The sequence below is a fragment of the Dendrobium catenatum genome, unplaced genomic scaffold, assembly GCF_001605985.2.
Source record: "Dendrobium catenatum unplaced genomic scaffold, ASM160598v2 fragScaff_scaffold_1574, whole genome shotgun sequence".
Lineage (NCBI taxonomy): Eukaryota > Viridiplantae > Streptophyta > Magnoliopsida > Asparagales > Orchidaceae > Dendrobium > Dendrobium catenatum.
This window is the reverse complement of record NW_021320036.1, coordinates 927,905-951,785: the sequence shown is the minus strand read 5'-3', so window position 1 is coordinate 951,785 and position 23,881 is coordinate 927,905. Positions and strand designations below refer to the sequence as shown.

General features: G+C 35.9%; 1 protein-coding gene across 1 annotated transcript; it reads right to left on the bottom strand.

Moving 5' to 3' along the window:
• Positions 1–1,216: 1,216 nt before the first annotated feature.
• Positions 1,217–3,490, bottom strand: LOC110108200 (scarecrow-like protein 8). Its single transcript, XM_020838739.2, has one exon. It carries the CDS (start codon positions 3,277–3,279, stop codon positions 1,495–1,497), a length of 1,785 nt encoding a protein of 594 aa, XP_020694398.1. The 5' UTR covers positions 3,280–3,490; the 3' UTR covers positions 1,217–1,494.
• Between the last annotated feature and the right edge of the window lie 20,391 nt (positions 3,491–23,881).

Genomic DNA, 23,881 nt, shown 5'->3' with positions numbered 1-23,881 from the left:
TATGACAGCTTACTTATTTAATATTTCATTTCACAACACAGTAATAGCTGGCAACGCAAAACACAAAGCAAAAGCATTACCAAAGTCCCAAATGTCTTAGGCTCTTAGCAATCCTTCTCTTTCACGTGCAAACATGGAACCATTTACTACGCATCCATCCGTTTGCATCACCAATTATGGAGAATTCCACACCAATTTGAGCAGAGGAGTTATGGGCCTTCTCTCCACCTCTCCTCCTATATGCACTAATCAAATAAAATGAAATAGTTGCCCAAAAAGGAAATCAAGGCAAACTGTCCAGAGACCGGATGCAGAATGCCGTCTGGAGACCAATCAGAATGCATCAATCAGCGGTACCAAGCCGGGGTACTGAGCGAAGGGGTGACGTGGCGCATTCTGATTGGTCTCTGAACGGCTTTTAACGTCCGCACAGAATAATTAATCCAAATGACCAGCCTAAATAAATTGTTTCGGACATCCGCAAAGCTTTAGAAAATTTATTGTGAAGGTGCATTAGAGAAAACAACTTCCAACCGCACAAATTTCTAAACATTAATGAAAAAGCAGCAAGAAAAATATACCAAAAATTTATGATTATTATATAAAAATAAAACATGTAGAAAGCTATACAAAATAAATCCTAAGTTGCCCTTTTCATTTATTCTTCCAAGAATACAATTAGGGTTTGCTTGAATCATCTCTCATTTGAGGTTGATTGATTTACCAAATAAGAATACTGACTCAAAATAGCCTAAGCTTACCCACCAAGAGACCAAGAATTCTAAATTGAGTTCACAATTTAATTCACACAAATTTTCATATAAATAAAAAAATTAGAAAAAATAGTGCAAGTATTAAATATTATTCAACAACTTTGAACTCAAAATATTGAATTGTAATAGAATTTAAATATATTTAATATTAATATATATTTTTTTTATATTAGTCAACTCCCACAAATCAGCTTAGACTCCTAAGCCCATCCATCAACAAACTGAAGGAAGAAAAAAAAAAAAACCTATGCTATAAGCCCAGCTGTAGCCTCAAAGCTGGAAGAAACCCACTCCTCATATGACACGTGGATATTATAAAATTATAATAATAAATAATATCTTGCTAAGACCATTCACATATTACTAGAGAGTAGAGACAGTGCACGCAGCCGGCCTTCTCTTTCGTGTACAAGAATGCAACCTTTCTTTATGCGCCCAAAGCAAGCAAAACCATAATCACTTTCCCATAAGAGATTATTCACAGCTTCACAAATTATTTCAGCACTAATTCAACATAAACATCATTATAGCACAATACAGAAACATTTAATTGGCAGAATATCTTCTCGGCCATGAATGTCAAATAATTATAAAAGAAACTAACGTTCAGATAATTAATTAATTAATTACCTCTCTATTGATAAAAAAGAAAGATAAAAATTTGGAGCACCTGTTCTTGTGATGATGATAAGATGATTACTTGCTGATTAGGGACATCCGCCTAACGCCACGCGGAGGCGACGGTGAGAACGCGGCCCATCCAACCGCAGCCGACCCATGCGGCCTCCTCTTTGATTGTAAAGCCGGGATTGTTTCGGAGAGAGGAGAGCCGAAGCTTGACCGGTTCGGATACAATCGAACCGAGGGGAACCGGGTTCAGGCCTGCCATTCCCATACGAGCTCTCCATTTGCCGTATAGCTCGCAGCGTTCAACACGGTCGGCGCCCTCCCGGGCGATGGAGTTGGCCGCTTTCCGGGCGAGGCAGGCTTCGACGCGGGCCCGTTCGGTGCTTTCCCGGGTCGCAGTGGCGTCGAGGGACTCGAGCAGGGCGCCGAAGTGCGCGCAGGCTTCAGTGAAACGCGTGGCGAAGGGAGCTGTGTTGCCGTTCATCTCCTGCTCTACAAGGGTTACGACACGCGGGGAGAGGGATTTTACCCGGCGGAGAAGCTCGTCGCGGGGGTTCGCCGTCGAGACGCTTTCGTCGGCGACTCGGGAGAGGAAGAAGGCGAAGTTTACTGCGAGGGCTTCGCCTGGCTCGCAGAGCAGAGTCGTCTGGTTGAGTTCTTGAGTTCTGCTGTTCACGATGTTGAAGCGGAGTCCAACACCTCGGCTTTCAGCTAGTTTTGCGAGACGGTCACCGACGATTCTTAGATTGTTGGTGTCGTTGCCCTGAAGAGGACAGACGGAGGTGATCTTTATACATGGCGGCGGTAGTGCGGGTGATCGCTGACGATGGCGTTCGGAGAACGCGTGAATGAGGGAAGCGAGCTGGCTCCCCTGTCCTATGTCGAAATCGAGGATGTGGATCTTGGGATTGTCTTTGGTAGCTTCTAGAATGGCGAGATTCGCCGCCATGAGGCCTAGTTTGAAGCAGGGAGAGGCTTCGTAGAGCAAGTGAGAGGCTGCCTGGTGTTCTGCGCTGCAGACATCAGCTACCGGGTGAGAACTTCCAGGTGCCGGTGGGTTGATGCGGGACACGAGGGCAGCGACCATCATCGCCGTGAGTCGCTGCTCCGGGTCGCCGCGGGGATTCGCCGTCCGTTTCAAAACGGCAAGATTCGCCGTTGCGGTTTCCTGATTCCCTTCTGTGATGGCTGTGGCTGTGTCCAGAAGCATCTGCCTCGACGGCGTGGCCGATGAGGGCGTACAGGAGGAAGATGATCCAGAAGAGGAGGTAGAAGAGGTGGTCGGAGAAGGGGAAGGTGGGTGCAGATTCACTACAGCCGCAATCGGCGGAGGAGGAGGCGGTGGAGACATGAGCTTCTCCATCGTTTCGCTCCACTCGTTACTCGTGACCGCAGAACCAGATATGCTCAACTCCTCCTCCTCGTCATCGAGCAGCTGCCGTTCCAACTCCAAAAGCCTGGTCGTCATACTCGATTTCTTCTCAGAATCTATCTCAGCATCTGCAAACGTCGCCTGAAACGACCAAGTGGTGGAATTAGGAATTCCCTGCCCCACAAACGGGATCGAAGCAGACGCAGAGGAAAGAGACGAAAGAATCGAAGATGTCGTGGTTGTCGAAGCAGCAGAGAGATCCGCGGCAGAAATATGAGAGACCGGCGAAGGCAAGGCGAAATGGGTCTTCTGCTTCACAGACCGGAGATAGATCGCGTGCTGCATCTGCTGCTGCCTCTCCATCTCCGTCAGCGACCTCTTCAAGAGCCCTGCGGCTCCGATAGCCGCTCCACCGTCAGATCGCTGCTGGTACTGCATCTGCACAGCCGATCCAGCCCCAAAACCAAACCCTCCCCGTAGATCACGACCCGGGAACCCCGAAGCCATTCGGCGGCGGTGCTGGCTTCAATCTCCGGCCTCAGTTTCCGGCGACGGCGGCAGGAATCTAACAGAAAACCACACAAAATCGACTGAACGGTAGCGCCAGCTTTCCCTGTAACTCGATTCCTCTAATAAAAGCGCACCAATTCCATCTCCCTCTTATATACGCATATATCTCAGCCTTCCTTCCTATTTCTTTGATTAAATAATTATTCATATATAACAATATTATTGGCAATAAATGAATATAATAAGGCCGACGGGTGAGACCTTTAAAGACGCTTTCTACACGGGCAACCGGTTCTACCTGTAGAGTTACAGCGAAGGAACCGCCACATGTCGGTCACCCAATTCAAAATTTGTAAAGGGCCGACGTCGGCTGCTCCCCGCCACTAGAATTTTCTCACCCTTCTTCTCTTTTTCCAAAATGAGCACTACCGACAGACGAAATTGCCCCCTGGGCCACTGGAGAAACTAAGGCGGAAACCCGAGAAATATTCATGGGTACAGTTGGGAATGTAGAAAAGTGTGAGGGCATTATGGGAATAAAACAGTACGAAAAGTGGTGTGCAACTGGAAGGGTGAAATAGTTAGAGAACCCAACCATCCAACGACCCCCTACCTGCCTTGCCCGGCTCAGGTAAGGGGGAATGCTGAAGCACTCTCCGGCTGACACGTGTGCAGCCACATAAACGAATGTTCTCTGCTGTGAGGTGGGCCCCGCCGAGTTTCCGCCGGCCTGGGCCCACCTTCCCTTATATTCCTCGTGTATACCCCGTGTTGTTCACCCAAACGGCACCCTCAACCATTCGCGCTCCTAACCTGTTTTTAAAACTCGTGTGGGGATGCAAAATATAAATAAATAAAGTTAAGTTTTTTTTTTTTTTTTTTTAAAAATTCTATCGCTATTGTTATAAAAAAAAAAAGAATCGAATTCAAATTAGTTGGGATCCATTTTATTTACATTTCTCAAATATTTCCTTTAAAAAAATGAATATTATGCTTTTTAAAATTTATAATTATTCGGTATCAGAAAATTTATCTCAATAACATCTTAACATTCAAGAAAATCCAATATACATATAAAAAAATAATATAACAGATCATAATTTTATGTAAAAATTTTGAAAAGAGAAAAAAATATAGGGGTTATTATAAAAGTCGGTTTTTTTTTTCAATTGGAGAAGATTAAATTACAAAATATGCAACAAAGATTTATAATTATATAAATGTTAGAGAATATTAGAGATGTAGTAGTTTAATGGTATTAGTTTAGTGACATTGGTTAGATAGAAATCATGTAATAGTGATTGGTAGATGTTGGTCTGATGATGTTATGACAGTCAGACAGATGTGGTTACACAATGACAGTCCAATGATGATTGATAATCAAGGACAACAATGGCTGATAGACATTGATATTCAAGCAACAACATTAGGATGATGGTCACCATTTGATGCTGATGGCTATCGGTGGTCTTCACCGTATAATATTATACAGAGCTCTAGAGTTATTTAGATATTCATGATTTTTTCATCTTTAAATCTAAGTCCGCTTCATGTGAAGTTGATCGTCTATTTATAATAATTGTACGATAGGTTTATCGATAATTTTATCTAAAGTTTCATAACTCTCCAAATAATGACTTATATCGAAACTTTTTGTTATAGATCATTTACTGAACATTCATGTTCTTTTTAAGGTATCTTTAAATAGTAGGTATATTATTAAGTCGCTCTTTTTTATTATTATAAGCATGCCTTGGATTCATCTCATGAAGTCGCTCATTTTTATTATAAGTGTTGCACTTGGAATATTTTGTGGTGATAGATAAATATAAAGTTTAATGTCTTATTTTGTATGAAGATCAAATACACAATCAGATAAAAGAGAGGGTGGAGCATTTATAACATACACCACAATTTTTACATGAAAACCCCTAAAAGGGAGAAAAATCACAAGGCATGCCCTAGTTTGAATGAATCCACTAGTGTTTGCAGTCTATTACAAATGAGACCATTCCTTTGGGGGAAGACCTTAGCTTGATATAGCAAATATGCATCATATAGAATGCATTACAAGGTGGTAATTAAAAGAATAAGTATTAACATGTTTGTTTGGTTATTAGGGTCATAGTCGGCGAGCGACGAAGGTCAGAAAGACCGTAGTCTGGCGATGAAATTTGGAAGGACTGTGGTCGGCGGGCGACAGAGGTCGGAAATACTGTAATCTTGTTTTTCCACCGTAGTATGGTGATGGATTTCAGAAGGAATGTAGTCGATAGGAGACGGAGTTCAGAAGGATCGTTATCTGCCAACAGAGGTTGAAATGACAGTATTTGACAGGCGACAGGGTTAGAAGGACTATTATTTGTTGAGGAATGTTCGGAAGGGTTATTGTCGGTAGTCGAAGGAGATCGAAAAGATCATAGTCTTGAGACGGAGGTTAGAAGGATCGTTATCGACGATGGTGGTTTGGAGGAAATCCAATAACAATCGGTGGTCGGGTATAAGTATGGTGATAATTAGTGGCTGGGCGGAAGTCCGAACAAAGTTCGACAACAATCGATTGTTGGGCAGTGGTCGATGAGAAATTTGGTGGAAATAGAGATCTCAAATCTCTCTTCCTCTCATCTATTCTTTTTCTTTCATGCTTGGTTCCCTCTCAATGAAGAATGAAGGATATATTTATAATTTTTTAAGAGTGGCATGGTCAGTAAATATGAGGGACATCAAGGGTATATTGGGAGTGGTTTGAATGGACAACTGATGTTTATCCCTTTGATTGTGGACCGTTTACTGGCATTTGAATCTCTTAATGATATCAGAATACGATGATCTTGGGCTTGTTGGATTCATCTCGTCGAACCGCTCGATTCATATATAAGCATATCTCGTTTGGAAATTGTTTGACTATCCAAATTATGATTTGAACTTTCCGAATGCGCTTTGGGTTTTTGGTTTGGACCCATTTGGGCTGGAATTGAGTCAAACTTGTTGTCGTTGGGTTCGTATTTTCGAGAAGTTCAGTTGGACTGTAAGTTTGCTGAAATCAGAGTTCGGATGATCTCATACTTAATTTTGAAATTTTCAACTTGATTTTGCCTTGAGATTTGTGCCCAATCAAGATAAATTTTTGATGATATATCAATAAGCATGCAAGATTTAGATATCCTCAAGTCCTTCGGTTAACCTCTCAAAGGCTTTTTTTGTTAAGTGTTTGAGATTTAGGCTTATTTGACGATGAGTTGACTGAAGTCTTTTTTTCAGATGATTTAAAATTTAATTCTAAAAGTTTTTAAATATTGCATCAAGATTCGTGCTGATCAAATTAAACTTCCTTCAAAGCATATCAATGATGTTTAATAAAAATTACACTACCAAATAACAAATCATAACAGAAACAATTACACTAAAATTATTGATTTATTCAAATATTATCTATACATTTACAATTCGCGTTCCGCCTCATCGTTCCTCCTTAAGAACATAAACATATTTTTTAATTAATTAATAATTATGACTTTATTTCTGCTGACTTTTTAATTAAGGAACAAAATCCCAATTCCCAACTCGTTAACCGTTTAAGCGTTCGTGTTAGGCGGTTAATTAGCTGCCGTAACGGACCCACAACGTCTCAAAATTTCTATTAATTATTCTTAAACGCAAAATTTGCTGGCTAATTATTAATTAAGAGTAATCTTCTCCTAATTAACGTGTGAAAGGAGGTAATCATGCCGGCTTGCTGTATGCTGTGTGCAGTGACGAAGGGAGCAGTATGGACAAGAGAATTTGTTTTTGGTTTTTTAACTGAATAATTAATACCATAAATTGTAGTATTTGGATAATTAAATAAATTTAAAATGTTGAAGATTTTCATTATGGTGGAGGAAGGTAAGAAGACCAACACACCACAAGAGCATGACATGATAGCTGATAGGTGTTGGCAATGGATGGAAATGGAATGGTCACCTCCTAATTATAACTATCTTTGAATTGATTAGGTTATGGTGGCTTTGCTTTCTTATTGAGGTGGATTCAATGGAAGATTGTAATTTTTCGTGATTTTTTTTGAGACAGTCGGTTGTTATCGGCCGCTTATCATTAAGTAGAGTCTTATTTTTGGATTGTGATGAGTTTATATTTAGGAGTGTGACTTTTTTTTTTTTTTGTGATGATTATTATGATTATACGTGTGGTTGAAAAGAGGATTTTAGTCTCACAATTGTGATCTTATATAATTTATTTTCATTCATATATCTCTATGCCTCAAGGGTGCTAATACTGTAATCAGACCCTAGCAATGGAGAAATTATTCTGTGCGGAGGTTGAACGTTGTCTGGAGCCCAATGAAAATACGTCACATCACCCGGTACTCGATACCATGGCTCGATGCTGCTCGATACCGCTCGATACTGGGTGACATGACACATTTTCATTGGGCTCCGGACGTTAGCTGTGTCCGGTGTTCGCATAGAATAATTTCTCCTAGCAATGATGATGTGATAACTATAGTTGCCCTTTCTCTGATTTCTCTTGACTGCTTTTACTATTACTTTTTGATTTTCCCCGACTTCTCCACCTAGATTTGATCACTCAATCCCTGAATATATTCATGTTACCTACTTGCTTTGCTTGCCTCCAATTGCTAAGAAAATATGTAACATCTCATTGTTTGTGTCATACCATGTTGAGTATACATCAAAATCAATTGTGCAGTCAATCCATATTTACTTCATGAAACTAGTATGTCAAATTCATCCTTGTTCAATTCCAGTTCAGTAACCCAATTTCTCTCACTAAAATTACTTATGTTTGAGTTGCTTATGTATGCTAAACAATATAAGTAAACCATCCTTTCTCGAACATATAAGTTTTGATATGTTAGCTATAATCACCATTGCACATTAACACCTATCAATTGTTATGAGTTTGATACATATCATGTTATAACCCAAAATGCTATAAAATAAATTTCATTTAAAATCTGAAATTTCGAGCTAGAGCGCTTTATCACTGGAAAGCGCTAAGAAAATGCCGCCGCGGTGCTAAGATCTCTGGAATTTTGCAAAAAACTTAGGTGTAGCAGTGCTGAGGTGGTGCTGCGGCACATGGTTCATTCACATGCAACGCTATGACACTATTTTAGATGGGTGTCACGATGCCAAACATTGAAATAATTTTTAATATATAATTTTATATAAATATTGAAAGTGCTTATGACACCAAGATGAGGTGGTGTGAATTGGTCTTTAAAAACTCTTTTGCTTAAACAAATTGAAACATATTTCAAGCCTTCCTAACACATGGATGGTTCTAATAAGCCATTATAAATCCCCTTCTAATTATTTTTTTTTTTGTTGAGGGGTTTTAAAGTAAAACTAGAGATGGATCAAATTTGTTGCACTTGTGTCTTCAAGTATATTCATTTAGTGTAGAAGAACAAAAGGTTGGAAGAGAGGCAAGCATTAACTATGATAGTGGCAATGAAGGTTATAATAGTGGTTACAATAGCATAGGTGTCTGCATAAACTAACACAATGATGGAGGTAAAAGAAGAAATAGTGTGGAATGTTCTAAGTGGGTGGTAGTGAATGATTATATAAAAGTGACACTAATGGAGAAGTCGGTGTTGAAGTTAGAGACAAGCAGTTTGTGAATGGGTGCAAACTCTACGAGCACTGGATGGATATTCTTCTAATCTTAGTAGATGTGTTGACATAAGATCTGGAAGATTGTTCGGATTGAAATGTCATGACTGTCATATCTTTATTCATTATCTACTACCAATTGTCTTCTACTTTTTATCTGATCCAATTTTAAATCTCTTGATTGAGCTATCTTCTTTAAGGATTTATGCTCCTTAAAACTGAATTCAAAGCACTTGATTAATATGGAGCAAAACATTCCTATTATTTTGTGTAAAGTTAAGAAGATATTTCCTCTGACATTTTTGACTCTCTAAAGCATCTACTAGTGTATTTATAACTATAGTTGGTGGGTCTGTTCAATATCAATGAATGTATCATTTTGAGAGTTATTTAAATAAACTTAAGAACACTATTAAATATAAATCAAATCTTGAAGGATCACTTTTTGAAGTATATCTGATGTATGAGACAGCCCAATTTTATTCGTATTACTTTGACCTAGTGTCACAATCAACAAGGAGTAATATAACTCAAAATTTGGGTGTTTTAGATTCATGTAATTCTTTAATTATATCTCTATTCAAATAATGTGGTGAGCCCATAGGAGTTAGCACTGAACGCTATTTGACTAACAAGGATTTAACAGTTAACACGTTGTACGACTTACTTATTAGTGATGAAGTTGAGCCATTTCTCAAGTAAGTATGATCAGTTAACTTTCCATACATATGTAACCCAATAAATCATAACTATATAAAATTTGCATGAGTTTCATTAATGTTTTGATTACAAAAATAGAAGAATAAGTTCAAAACATTGTTGAAATAGAATTTCCAATATGGTTAAAAAAAAAGGTATGTAATCCGACTACTATTTCACACTTCTCAAAGTGAGTTTACACAATAAACATGCTAATAACATACTTATATTTTATCAATCAATCTCAAGGTGGTGATTTACAGGATAAATGACTATGTAATCTAGCTTGGGAATTGAATAGATTAATAAAATGTTAATTAATTTTTTTGGTCAATGGTTATAAATTACAGACCAAATCTTAGTGTGAAGGTAGAAAGACATAAAATTTTGGAGTTTGTATAAGAGGAAACACCCATATAGATGATGAATCTGAGTATTATGGGGTTTTATGGGAAGTATTACAATTGAAATATCCATGTAACGAGAATAATGTTTATATTTTTAATTGTGATTGATTTGATCCAATGTAGAACAGAGGTACATGAGTACATTCGCTTTATAATATAACAGAAGTAAAGTGATGTAGGAGATATGAAAAGTTTGACCCATTTATCTTTGCTAGCCAAGCAAGCCAAGTATATTTTGGTAACTATCCAGGTAGATTATGAGGCAAATAGGATTGGCTCGTAGTTATCAAGACCAAACCCCGAAGAGTCATTGAGAAAAATCACATCAATACCACTAGTACATCAAGAAGATCTTATATCAAACTTAAAAGATATTGCTAATAATATGGACGATCAAATTACAAATGAGAGTGAGTTACAGTTAGAGAAAGTATATTTTAACATAGAGAAAAAATAATAGAGAATATGATAGTGGTGAAGATGTGTCATCATATGAAAGTGAATAAAAAATGATTTGTAAATAGATGATAAATGTATTTAATATTTTTTTTTTCATAATAAATTATGTATCAATAATTTATATTAACTACATGATTTATTTCTAACAGCATGAAAATAGTGACTTTAATTTATGTTACTTATATTTCTTTAATATTTTTTGTAGTTGGCCTCTAATGATGAGCCTTATTGGGAATTGATCAAGATAATTTTTGGTAGATGTAAGAAGGTGATTAGTGACTAAGAAAGTAGGCCTCTACATAATGAGAGGATATTTTCTTCTTAGCCTGCCACTCAGAGTCAATCTAGCCCACCTTTACCTACTCCTCCAACCAATAGTCCATAGTTTTACTCACCATACCCCTACTTTCCTTCATCAGATGTCACACACAATACTCCTTTCTACCCTTACTATCCCACCACCTTCTCATGGAGGCACTCCCACTTATCCATATCCACTATATGTCCCTCCATTCCATCCACCACCACCCCCTCAGCCTTCTATAGGTAGACCTTCCACCCCAGTTGCAGCAGAGCAGATGTCAGAGGAGATGTAGCGCTCTCTAAGGAAAAATTATTTTATATGCCTTTTTTAAAGTTTACAACATATAATTTTTGCATAGAAGTTTAATTTGTATGCATTACATTAGAAATAAATAAAAAATAATTTAAATTTAATTACATCAAGCATAGCCATAACAATTATTAAAGGGGTCACTTTGAAAATTCTGTAGATGTCGGTCCCATATTCTCAAAAACTTAAATAATAGCTTACCCATATTTCATGAGACAAGAATCATGATTTTAAAGCACTTATGTGATTTAGGTGGCTTTTTATTCTAGACCGATGTAAGTCCAAAGTGCATTAACTAGGTTCGGGATACTTTTACTTAGTGCCCAAATTAGCTCTAAGTTACGAGGTAGACCTCAAATCATAAGTTTTCACCCTATGGGAATTTAATCTCAAATTTTTAATAAACTTTCAACTTAAACTAAATTTTTTCTCCTCAAAATTTAAAGCCCAATATAGAATGAATTGAGACATTTTTGAATTGTTCCAGAATCTCAACATGCCTCATACTTTTTATCATTTGGCTTCTAAAAAAAGTGCTCGAAATTTGTTCTAATCATATTTAAAGTTTTATCATATCTCTTTCCATATCATTCATTAAAAAATTTAAATAACATTTTTACCATTATTCTAATCGAGTATTCGCATGAAGCATAACCATCCTATAATGCAATTAGCTACAAAGACCTGCCTTTATAGGAGATTTAAAACCCTAGACAAATTAAACCCCATTCTACTTAGCTTCTAAATAGAATAGAGGAAGTTATACTTTTGAAAAAAAAAATTAAAATAAAAAATAATCATTATCATCATTTGCAAATGGTTAATAATAATGATATTTTCTTTCCTTAGAAAGATATATCATTTAGATTTATGATTTTGATTATGAGATTAATGATAATAAATCTAGATTATCATAACTAAATATATGATTAAACATTATTTTAACCCTTTGAGGTCATATGTAGCTCTATATTTATTTTGACTACAATAATCAATGATGAAACATCCTAGCTATTATATTTAAAACCATGATCGAACATCATTTTGATCGTTCAGGGTCATATGTAGTTGCTTCCTTGAATTTTATTATGATAGTCTGGATGAAATTATTTTATTTTATAATTTGAATCCATTAGAGAATGATATTCTCACCTTCTGAGGTGATGTATCATTTATAATGATGTGTTCAGTTTTAAAATTATAAAGCCTAAAGTATATCTCTAATTTTTTTCAAAATATAATCTAATTAATTGCATATTCCTAAGGTTCTAAACATGGGTGTGACTATGTAACTCATTAATAGTGGGTTCTTTACCCAATAGCTCTCCCTAAAATATACTTAGATTAGCATTTATAGCTAAATAAATTATTAAAAATAATAAACTTTTTATCAATCATTATTTGTGCTCAATGTGTGAAACTGAGCCCCCAATATATAGGATGCTACCTATGCCTCTAATGTCATAAGCTCGATTTTGTTTATTCTTCCCTCTCTTCCCAATATAATATGGATTTTCCTAAGAACTAGCGTGATGTTGGCCCATACATTCTCTCAAATCCAAAATAGTTGCTCCTTCAACCTCCCAATATCCATGAACATGTATCGCATGTGAGTTAATCTATATTTCTTGAAAAAAATTTTGATCTTTGCATTGTGCTCTGACAACCAATAGAATTCTCTATGCATATAAAAAATAGAAAATGTAACATTTTTGTTAGCTTAATTAAAATGAATAAATGTTATTGATACTGCTACTTACTAACCATAAACTCCTTAAAGAAGATATTTAGTTCAATCAAGGAATTTAAAATTAAATAAAAAAGAAAACTAAAAGCAATGGACAGTAAATATTCCATGAAGATGTGATTATCATGACTTTTCAATCAAAACAATCTCCCTGATCTTATGTCAACAAATATACTAAGATTGGAAGTATATCAATCAGGTAGCTTTAGACTCTACAAACATTCACAAATTGCTCCTTTATGCTCTAAACTCAAGGTAAATGAGGCGTTTTATTTTAGAGCTTTCTCATTTCCACCTTCCTTTAACTCTTCGATTTTCTCTTATAAATATCCTTCAAGTCCAACCTAGCTTTTATATTATCTTTATATTTACCCTTGATGTCCATAATTGTGCTAAACATATTATCAAAAATATTCTCTTTTATATGAATCACATTTAAATTATATCTGATCAAGTTTGTTCTCCAAGATAACAAGTACCAAAAAATGATCTTCTTTATTCAATAGTGAGTGACTCAATACCCAGGCACTTTGTGATCATTAATGTTTGAAAATTAAGGATCTTCAATATCAACTTAATTCTTTTAAATATTTATCAACTGGTTAACCTTGGTGGAGGCTACATCATCTTTATTTTATTTTTTATGATTGTATCCTTATTTAGCCTGAATGGGTAATTTGCATGTAAGAACATATGTTGATAATTGAAACAAGTGTTCTTTTTCCCATGCTTTAAAGTGAATAAATTTAATATTTTTCATGCAATATGGGTAAGCTAATATGCATGTAGTGCTCCAACCTAAAAGCATACCATATGCTGGGAAGTCGCAAATTGTCAAAAGTAACACTATTCTCAAATATTTATTTGGTGGAGATATCATGTAGTAGCTCATTCCCATAATAATTTTAAGTCATTGATTAAAGGTTATAAGAATACGTACATTTATCTTTGGTTTTGATTTATATGATCCTATAATAATAAGTGTCAAAAACATGTAGGGTGTAGTCATATATAACTTTGGAGGAAGATTATAGGGGTGAGTATCATGGGCCAGCATGAGTAAGATGAGGCAGATTGACTAAATGGAGTAAATTCATTTATGCATAAATCTCATCTTATATTTCTTGGTTCTATGATGAAGGTATATATAAAATCATTCTTCATAAGATGAAAATAATATGTCATAGAGGAAATAAATAAATTAACATTAAAAAGTCAAGAGATACTCAAAATTTTTGTCTCATGCTCCTCTTAGCATGAAAAATTACATATTGTCAATTGTTGAAGCATGATTTATGCAAAAAAAAAAAGGATACATTCAAATGAGTAAATTCCCAACACCGAACGACGATGAGGTGTGACCTGAATATTCAAGCAGAAATGAACGTTAATTAGCTCGCATCATCGAAGTAGGTGAAGTTGAAGAGCTCATACATGAAGGAATGTCATTGAAGTAGATAATGTTAAAGAGCAATGAGTAGGCAAAGAAGAGGAAAATCAACCCATACAAAGTAAGAACAAAACATGGTGGTGGATCTGACCAGAAAGAACATCAATGAAGCATAAGAAGTCAAAGAAAGAAACTACAGGAAAAAGGAACATCGATGAAGCACGCAAATTTGAAGAGCAAGGGACATTGTCTTTGAAGCAGGTGATGTCAAAGAGAAACAAACAAAACAAGGATGTCATCAAAGAAGTCGAAGTTAAAGAGTAATGAATAAGTCGGAGAAGAGGAAAATAAAACTCGATCACTGAAGAAGGGGGTTTCTGATAGAATTTTGCTTGATATTTTTGCAGGAAATTTCTGGTAGAATTTTCATTGAAAATCTGTCGAAAATCCACCAAAAATAAACTTAGAAAATTTTGGTGCATTTTCCATAAGTAATTCCACCAGTCCTTTCAATGACTACTATTCCACCAAAAAAAAAATTGTTGGATTTTCCCACTTTTCCTATGGCGAGTTCTAGAGTTGATAAGTTATAAGTACATGATACTTAATGTTCACCACTAATCCTCCTCCTAAAATGTGCTTATTTATAATAGTATTGGTTACGATTCACTTCCTACCCTTCATAGGTATTTGATACATGAGGGTGGATTAATTATTGATAGTAGTTCAGACGAGGAAGAAGACTTTTAACATTAGACTACTAGTGGACAATCTACTCCCCATCAAATATGCAGAATAAGAGTTGAGAATTCCCATCAAGAACCTTCTGACACTCCTTCCACTAGTGTTAGTTTTTCACTACAGACTAGCGAACCTCCCTACCTCATGTAAATATCCCTCTGTATTCGTACTCCATGAAAGAATCCTTCTTATTTTTCGACAGTCATTGCGGCAACCCCTCCTATTGCCATTACTTTGCCTCGAACTAGTTCACCCAAGGATGATGCTGCTCGAACCCTCTCTTAGAGGATTTAGAGTATCGTCCACCTAACGTGAGGTTGAGGGCTTGTTAGTCGAGAGAGATTACTCCGCCAGATCTCTCAGGCGTCCTTCCAATTATAGAGATAGACCTTAAGACAGTGGTACAGGTGATAGAGAGGATAACCACCTAGGCAGACAGTTACTTCAAGTCCCTTAGTCCGACCATAATTAGTTACCCCTAGAGTTAGACGACCCCCACATCATTAGAGACTGAGATAGAGGTTGGAGTCTACTAGAGCTCAGGTCCATTCAGTTATTGTAGCCCCCAAGCGAGCAATTGCCCCTTTTGGGTCCCATCGCAATAGGTGGATTTAGAGATGATGATAGGCGGACACCCCTATCTAGGTAGTCGAGCAGACAAAGGCAGTTGAGCAGTTAGAGATAATTGTTTCTTCCGGGTTCGAGGTGGTTCTAATGGTATGAGACATAGATGTTGTAGCTTCCCCTGAGGGTTCATCAGATCCACACATAGAGGCACTTTGTCAGACCTTCACCGAGGAGGATTTATTTGAGGATGAGTCAGATGAGTACTTACCAGTACACAGAGTTTGTGTGATTACTCGTAGAGGTCACTCGGACGAGTAGAGATAGCCCGAGGATGAGGATGAGCAGGGAGACCCAGAGGCACAATTTAGGATCTCCGAGATCAGTAGCTACGGATGCTAAAGTCTTGCACTTACAGGCTCAAATGGCCGAGATAGCTAAGGCCATGGCAGTGATGACTGCCCAGTTGATAGCTTTGGGGGCTACACCCTAGATGATGGGCATAAGTGCCCATACCACATCCAGAGATGAGCCAGTAGTACCACCACTAGCACCAGGTCCACCTACAGTAGCCACCACTCCAGTCTAGAGTCAGTCAGCACAATTGTCAGCGGGACAGATTTAGGATTTGATAGCCTAGAAGGTTGAGCAAGCGATTTTCTCCAGCAAGGCTGGATAGGTGGTTAGTAGAGGGAGATCCTACCCGATTGAGTACGAGAGGGAGCCCTAACCTCCTGATTTTGTTCCTCCACATTTTAGAGTTTTTGATGGGTTTGGAAACTCGAGGCAGTACTTGGCTCAGTACCGAGATGTGTGTTGCAACATAGGGGGGAACGATGCACTGATGTTATGACTCTTTGTTAGCAACCTAGTTGGGGTGGCATTTACTTGGTACGTCGACCTCCCCAATGACTTAGTCCAGACCTTTATAGAGTTAGAGCAGCTTTTTATCTAGAGATTTGTTAGTGTAGAACACTGGGTCATAATTGGATAGTTGGTAGGGACCAGATAGCATCCTCGAGAGAGTCTCCCATATTACATAATCAGATGGAGGAACCTTAGCCTGTAGTGTAAGCCTCAATTATAGGGGCAACATGCAGTGGAGATCCTATTAAAGAACATTGATGATCCCATAGCACCCTACATTAAAGGTTTTAGCATTAGAACATTCTTAAAGTTACTAACAAAGGTTATTAGCTTGCATGACAATATACCTGATGTAGTCCCTCCTAAGGCTGAGAGTCAGCCTTCATGTAGACCTCAATAGCAGGAGTCTTCAGGGAAGCCCCCTTCTAGAAGAGGGGAGATACACAGTACTTATGGGACACCGAATAAGGAAAAAAGGCCCAAAGTTAGTTCAGCACCTCCACAGCAGTCGTACTTACCCGGTTAGTCAGCAGCATAGTCTAGGCCTTTCCGTAGGACTCCAGAGGGCCATCAGTACCTACAAGAAAAGTTTAGCAAGGAATACCCTTTCAAAAGAGAGTGTGTGAGAAAGAACTTCAAGTTCCTGGTTAAGAAAAATATCCTGACATTCTCGGACAATAATAGAGTGGAGGAGGGATATACAGACAACCCACTCTATTACCCTTATCATAGACACATTGGGCATATTTTAGAGGACTGATATGTGTTCAAGAATAAGGTTGAGAGGCTCATAGCTAGTGGGAAGATCCATCTGCAGGACTGTGACCTAGTGCAACCTCAGGGCAAGACCATTGAGACAGTTTAGATGATCTTCAGTTCCAACTGCAGTTCCAGCCACAGTTCCAGCTAGGGCAGTAGCAGAAAGTCACCTAGAGGTTTTGAGGGAGAATGGTAGCTAGCACTCTCTTGGAAGACAAAGAAGATGATTGACCAGGCAGTTCAGAGTTCAGAGGTAGTTGAGAGAGACCTCCCCAGGCCGATTCGATAGTTGCCGCTCTAGTTACTACGCCAACACCTCCTTTTTCTTATTCTTCTATTATAGTGCCTACTGAGTACATTTCTTTTTCTGCTTCTTCTCTTATATGTACTCAAAAGATGTATGAAAAAGAAAACTTTATTATAATTTCAGAAGGGAAGACAGGGTTCCTCCCAGCACTTATGCTGAAGGATTTTATTCTCTTTTCTATTGATGATGAAATAATAGAAGAAGATGATTCTAGCTATTGTTAGTTGTTTGTTCCTACTATTACTTATGTTTCTTCTAGTACTCGCTTTTTTCATATTTTACATACTTATGATAATATAAATGATCATGTATGTGAAGATGAGTCTGAGTATGAAGATGAGTCAGTCTTTGTAATTCTAGAGGGTGGTTGTTACATTAATTCAAAAGATAAATTTGAGAATCCACTTCAAACACTTTCCTTAGAGCTAGCACAAGCCACCACACCAGAGCCAAGTGAATCTCTTGTTGATGATGACTCGATATAAGTTCACTTGCATTCAGAGAAGGTCCTTCCACCTCGGATGGCTAAAAATATAAAAGAAAATGATAAAAACATTGTTACCCAGCAGGATGATCCCATTCCCTTCTCCCAAAAGCAGTCTAAACTTGTGATGGACCATGTACTAATGATTGTATAGGACCCTTTGCAGGTGTTTGTGCAGGATCCTGTATAAGTATATTAAGTGGAACTCCCATCATGTAATTAGAGTTTTTAAACATGCTTATTTCAAATATACAGGGGAGTGACGGTTGGAGAGTTCTTTGCTACAAAAAAAACAAAATCTTTGAAACATTGAATTTATTCTAATAAATGCTTGCATTTTTCTCCCCTATAAGGAGAAGTTGGCATTAATTATGATGGGGCCTTTAACCCTTCACATAGTGGAAATAGTCTTAAAAGTAAAATCACAAGAGAACTAGTATGTTGATATTCCTCCTCTAGTGGTGATGTAAATCTTTTCCCCCTATTTGTTTTCCTCCTATTAAAAAGTATCATCGGTCAATGAGTCCATCTTTCATTTTCAAGTTCTCTCAATCTATTTTGCATCATTTATTGAACTTTAAAAAAAAGTTTTCACAACAACCAAATCACTGCTAGTAGAATGAGTAGTCATGCTAATAATATGACCATCTCCTCCAATAGGATTAATTTAACTAAAATGTGCTATAGAAGAATTTTATCTTCTAATTGGAGAATTCAAAATAATATCTCACCAATAAGGTGATTGAGAAAAAATAAAGACTGTTCATCACTATGACTCATACATAGGAAAAAATTTTAAATATCCAACACTACAAGAAATAATATTATTCATACTAAAGAAAAGTTTTTAAATACCCAAAATTAAAATAAATATTATGACATAACTTAACAATTGGAGTAAAAGGAAAAAATCCTAAATACAACCTATTATTGATAACCATTCTACTTAAAGAAAATCTAACAAACTTTTAAGTGACATTTATTTCTGCCAAAACATAAGGAAAAAAAAAAGATGATATAAAGAGATTGTCATCTCCTACAATAGGATTAATTAAACTAAAATGTGCTATAGAAGAATTTTATCTTCTAATTGGAGAATTCAAAATAATAGCTCACCAATAAGGTGATTGAGAGAAAAAAAAAAAAAAAGATTGTTCATCACTATGACTAGCTCATACATAAGACAAAATTTTAAATATCCAACACAAGAAGAAATATTATTATCCATACTAAAGAAAAAAATTTAAATACCCAAATTGAAAAGAAATATTATGACATAACTTAACAATTGGAGTAAGAGGAAAAAATTCTTAAATACAACCTATTATTGATAACCACTCTACTTAAAGCAAATCCAACAAACTTTTAAGTAACATTTATTTCTACCAAAACATATGCCACAAAAAGATGATATAAAGATATTGTCACAATATAATTAATTGTTAATGTTTTAATAAAGATGGAAAGAAATGAAAATAATATATCATGGGTAATCAAATAAACTTTTAGGTAAAGAAAGCCAACCTAAGCTGGGTAATATATTGCTCCTCTTTACCATAATGAGAGTAAATAAACAATTTAAATAATATCTCATAGAGCGAACATTGAAATAATAGATTTGATCAAAGAACAATAGAGAGTAAACATTTTTCAAAAATTAAGTGAATAGGAATATATCCAAATAAACCAATTAAAAATACATTTGAGAGCTTTAGGTCACAAAAGAACTTATAAATCTCCTCTATTGTTCAATGACCAACAGAAAATTTACAAAGATGGTTAAACACAAAAAGGCTTAGCAAAAGAAATGATCTCATCAATGAGACAATCACTAACAAATGCTTTTATTTAAAGATGCACAAAAGCATAATAAAATGTGCCAAATAAGGATGCTTATGCCATGAAAAGCACATTCAAAAGTGTGTCCCAATAACTTTTAGGATGCTTTATGTGTCCCAATAAAAAAATAGCTTATTGGGAAACTTATTTGTGTAATAATATCAATGTATTAAGCCATAATAAACATCCTTTCAAAGTTAATACTCTTTAAATAACCTACTATTTTAATTGTCACCTATATATATATATATAAAGAAAGAGAGAGAGAGAGAGAGAGAGAGAGAGAGCTTATATATATATATATATATATATATATATATAACGAGAGAGAGAGAGAGAGAGATATGCTTCATAGTTGAATAGCATAATTGCATGGGCCCATATGCCAGTTCTTGAATGATGTAGGTGGCTTCGGCAGAACAACATGGGCAGTGAAGCATCCATATATATCGAGGGATAAAACCAGAAAGCTAAGATGTTACAATCACCAAGAGAATTCAGTAGGAATCACAATTGCTCTGAGCAAAATGTGCTCTTGAGTAACTTCTTATGAGCATAGATACAGTAATGAACATGTCATGTTAGGCACAATAAGTGGCTTGAAAATTTAGTCTTGCAATATACCAAACAGATACAGTCAAGCCTACTGAATAAGTTCTGTCAAAGTTAAGCCATTAGAAAGCCTAATGAAACCCTAAACTGATCAGCACTAATGCGAGAAGGTCAGAAATTCAGAGAGTAAAATGTTTCAGATTTCCTGTGATGTGACGTAAAGCATGATTTGCTTAGTGATCTGATGCAGAAGTTTCTTCGGAGAGCTCATAAAAATAATCAGAATGTCAAGGAGCTTAAATTGTGGAGAGAAAAATGCAGAGAATAGACTGTTGAGAAGGAGAAAATGAGGATCCATGGATTCTTCGACGGTTGAGAAAGGTACAATTGAAAAAAAGCTTGATGCTTCACATCAAGAGACACCGATGTTGAAGTTGATAATGATGAGACTGTGTAACTATTCCTAGACAACTTGGGGGCTACCAACCTACAGACTTTCTTCTCTTTTGGACGTCAGTATTTCCAAAGTATGCACTTGTTGAAAAAGTTGAAATGTACTGAATGAACAGTATTTATATGTAAATTTTTGGAATGAAAATCTGAAAAAAGTGATTTTGTGAAATAAATTTGTATGAAATTGATGAACTTTTATATGATTTTGAATGTAAATGGCATTGAGGATGAGAAGATGTTATTTTTGAGAAATAATTTTGAATATTTATAATGATTATGTATTTATTGATCATTTTAAGCATCTTAACTATATGAAAAAAATATATAAACCAAATTTTGATGAAAATGGGTTTTTATTTTTGAATTTTTTATCAACAAAGTTTAAAGATAATTTGATTGATAAAGGTTATTTTTGATGATGCTTAGGAGTTATAAAATTTATTTTGAGGGATATGAGCAAATAGGCTAAATGTAAAGTTGCAAACTAATGATGTTCAATAGCTTCCAACTCTTTCAAAGTGCACTTCTTTCATCAATTGGTGTATAATGAACTTGCCCTTTTTAGCTCCAATGATCTTGAAAATACTTGATAAATATAAAAGCGACTCCATGATTACATTTGTTTTCATCAACATCAAGTTAATGTAGCCCCATGAGCTCAATAATTTCCTTTTTTATGATGACAAACCTATGTGGAATATAACAATTATTTATTAAAAAATGATTATCTGATAAAAAAGTATTCTAACAATCATTTTTACCTGGAATGGCCAACAACCACTCAATTGAAGTGGTGGTTATTGGTATTTACACATGAGTAATCAACTCCCTTCTCCTCATTCAAACATTTGGCCAACAACCACTCAATTGGAGGTATTGTTCTTCGTGCTAGTTTGGTAAGTAGCTTGCTTTCTTTGTTTAAACCCTCTTAATTATTACTATAGTTATATTTTATTGTATTCCATCCATATATCCATAACCATTTCCCATGTCATTACACCCTAAAATTTATTCAAATTTTCATATGGAGTTCTTGACAAAATATAAAGATTCCCAGACCTAGTCTTGGAATATCAAGAAGTACATAGTCTTAGCCTTCATGAAATTTTTAAAATTCTCCAACATGATACTATAAACATTGTCCCATGCACTTTAAGTGTTTCTACCCTTTGATTCCTTCATTACGCTAAAATTATTAACCCCAAACAAGAAGCCCATAATTTTTGTCATTGACCAATAGTCCTTAACCAACTACTCCTAGCATTTCCACTCCATAATCCCACTTCTTCATTTCATCTACCAATATCAAACGGTTCCTATCCATTAATAGATAACACTTATAAAACTTGGGAGACTTGCAAGATCTCCAATGCAAGGCTACATCAAATTTTGCAATAGAGCAAATCCTATGTAGAGAAGAGGACAAGTATTAAAGGAAGCACTTGCACACAAAAAAAAATTATTCACTCTATACTTTGGTAATTTTCATTATATATATTCCTTTTAATATTGTAAATTTTCATGTTGGATAGTATATTACTAATAAATTAGGCTTTCGCAGCACTTTTTTGGACCTACGGCAGCGGTTTAAACACCTACAAACTAATTTGCAGCGGTTTAGAAACCGCTACATATCCGCTGTATTTGCTTTCGCTGGAAAGGCTTTAGCAGCGGTTTTATAAGTGCTGCTGTAGGTAGGATTTAGCAGGACTTTTTGGCAGGTGTTAAAACCGCTGCTAAAGGGTAGAATAAATTAAAAAAAAAAATATAATGCCAAAAAAATAAATTTTGTGATCAAATTATAAATATCAATAAAATACTATACAAATATAAATTAATTGTGTTATTTAATGGTTTACTAATTGTGTTATTTAAACTGTAGTTGTTATGTTTCATGATATTTCCAAACAAAGATGAAAAAATGATGTCTCCTCTTTATAAAGAAAAAAAAAATGGGGTGACCAAAAATATAATAAAATCCTCTAAAAAATTCATGATTAAGTCTATTGACTATGTAGATTGTGTTCTATGCAAGGCGTCAATTAGGTTCCTCAACATAACAAATGTTAACATACTCATAGATGGCGATTATCAGAAACAATATAATTATAACATATAAGAACCAAACATAATTAAATCAAAGTAACAATGTTACCATAATCGTCCTGGGTGGAAGATTACACAAGCAGAATACAGATGACATCGAGTACATTGCGATGTTGATTGGAGATACCTATTTACTATATTTCTCTTATGCATTCCAAGTCCGGTATAACATTTATCAAATCTCAATCGCAGGATAGCACAAAAGTCTTTTTTTGATTTAGTAGTTGACATAGCAATATTCTTCTTAGCATGAGGTGAACTTACGTTTTATGGTCAATTCATAGCACCCTAATAACAAAATGAATTTATATAATTTAATTTCAATTTTTTTTTGATACTCAGACATACCTTTAACCATTCAAAGATGTCAAAAGAATTATTTCGTTCAGGTTGCTAAAATCGATACTTACAGTAACTTTGGATTCGAGCATTGATTGAGACAATATTTCAGGATCTTCAAAATATACCTGAATTCATCCAGATATTAATTTTGATCAAAATTTATATGAAACTTACATAAAATTTCAGTATCTATAATCTCTGATCAACAACTAAAGTTTTTAATTTTTTTTTAAATTAAACAAAAATCGATTCAAACTGAATAAACAAAAAACTAAACATCAAAACCCTCAAATTTGTTGAAAGCTATGAAAAGGAAACTTCTACGATTGAAGAAAAACAAAATATGCAGAAAACCAAGTTTCAAACCATTGATTGAGACCGGTACAGCAAGAAAGAAATCGCATACTGGTTTTTGGACCGGAAGAAGGAAGACACTGGACCAAGCTCAGCGTTTCCTTTCGAGGAAATGGGAGCAGCGGCGCCCGGCTCTTACTTCTGCGGTGAGGAGTGGCTTCTAATGGAGGTAGATCGTGGCTTTCTCCGACAAAGTGGCGGAGTTTGGTTCGAGGGTTAGGGGAATGGGGAGGAGGAGTTTGTGGATGATGAGATTAAGAGGGGAGGGGGTTTT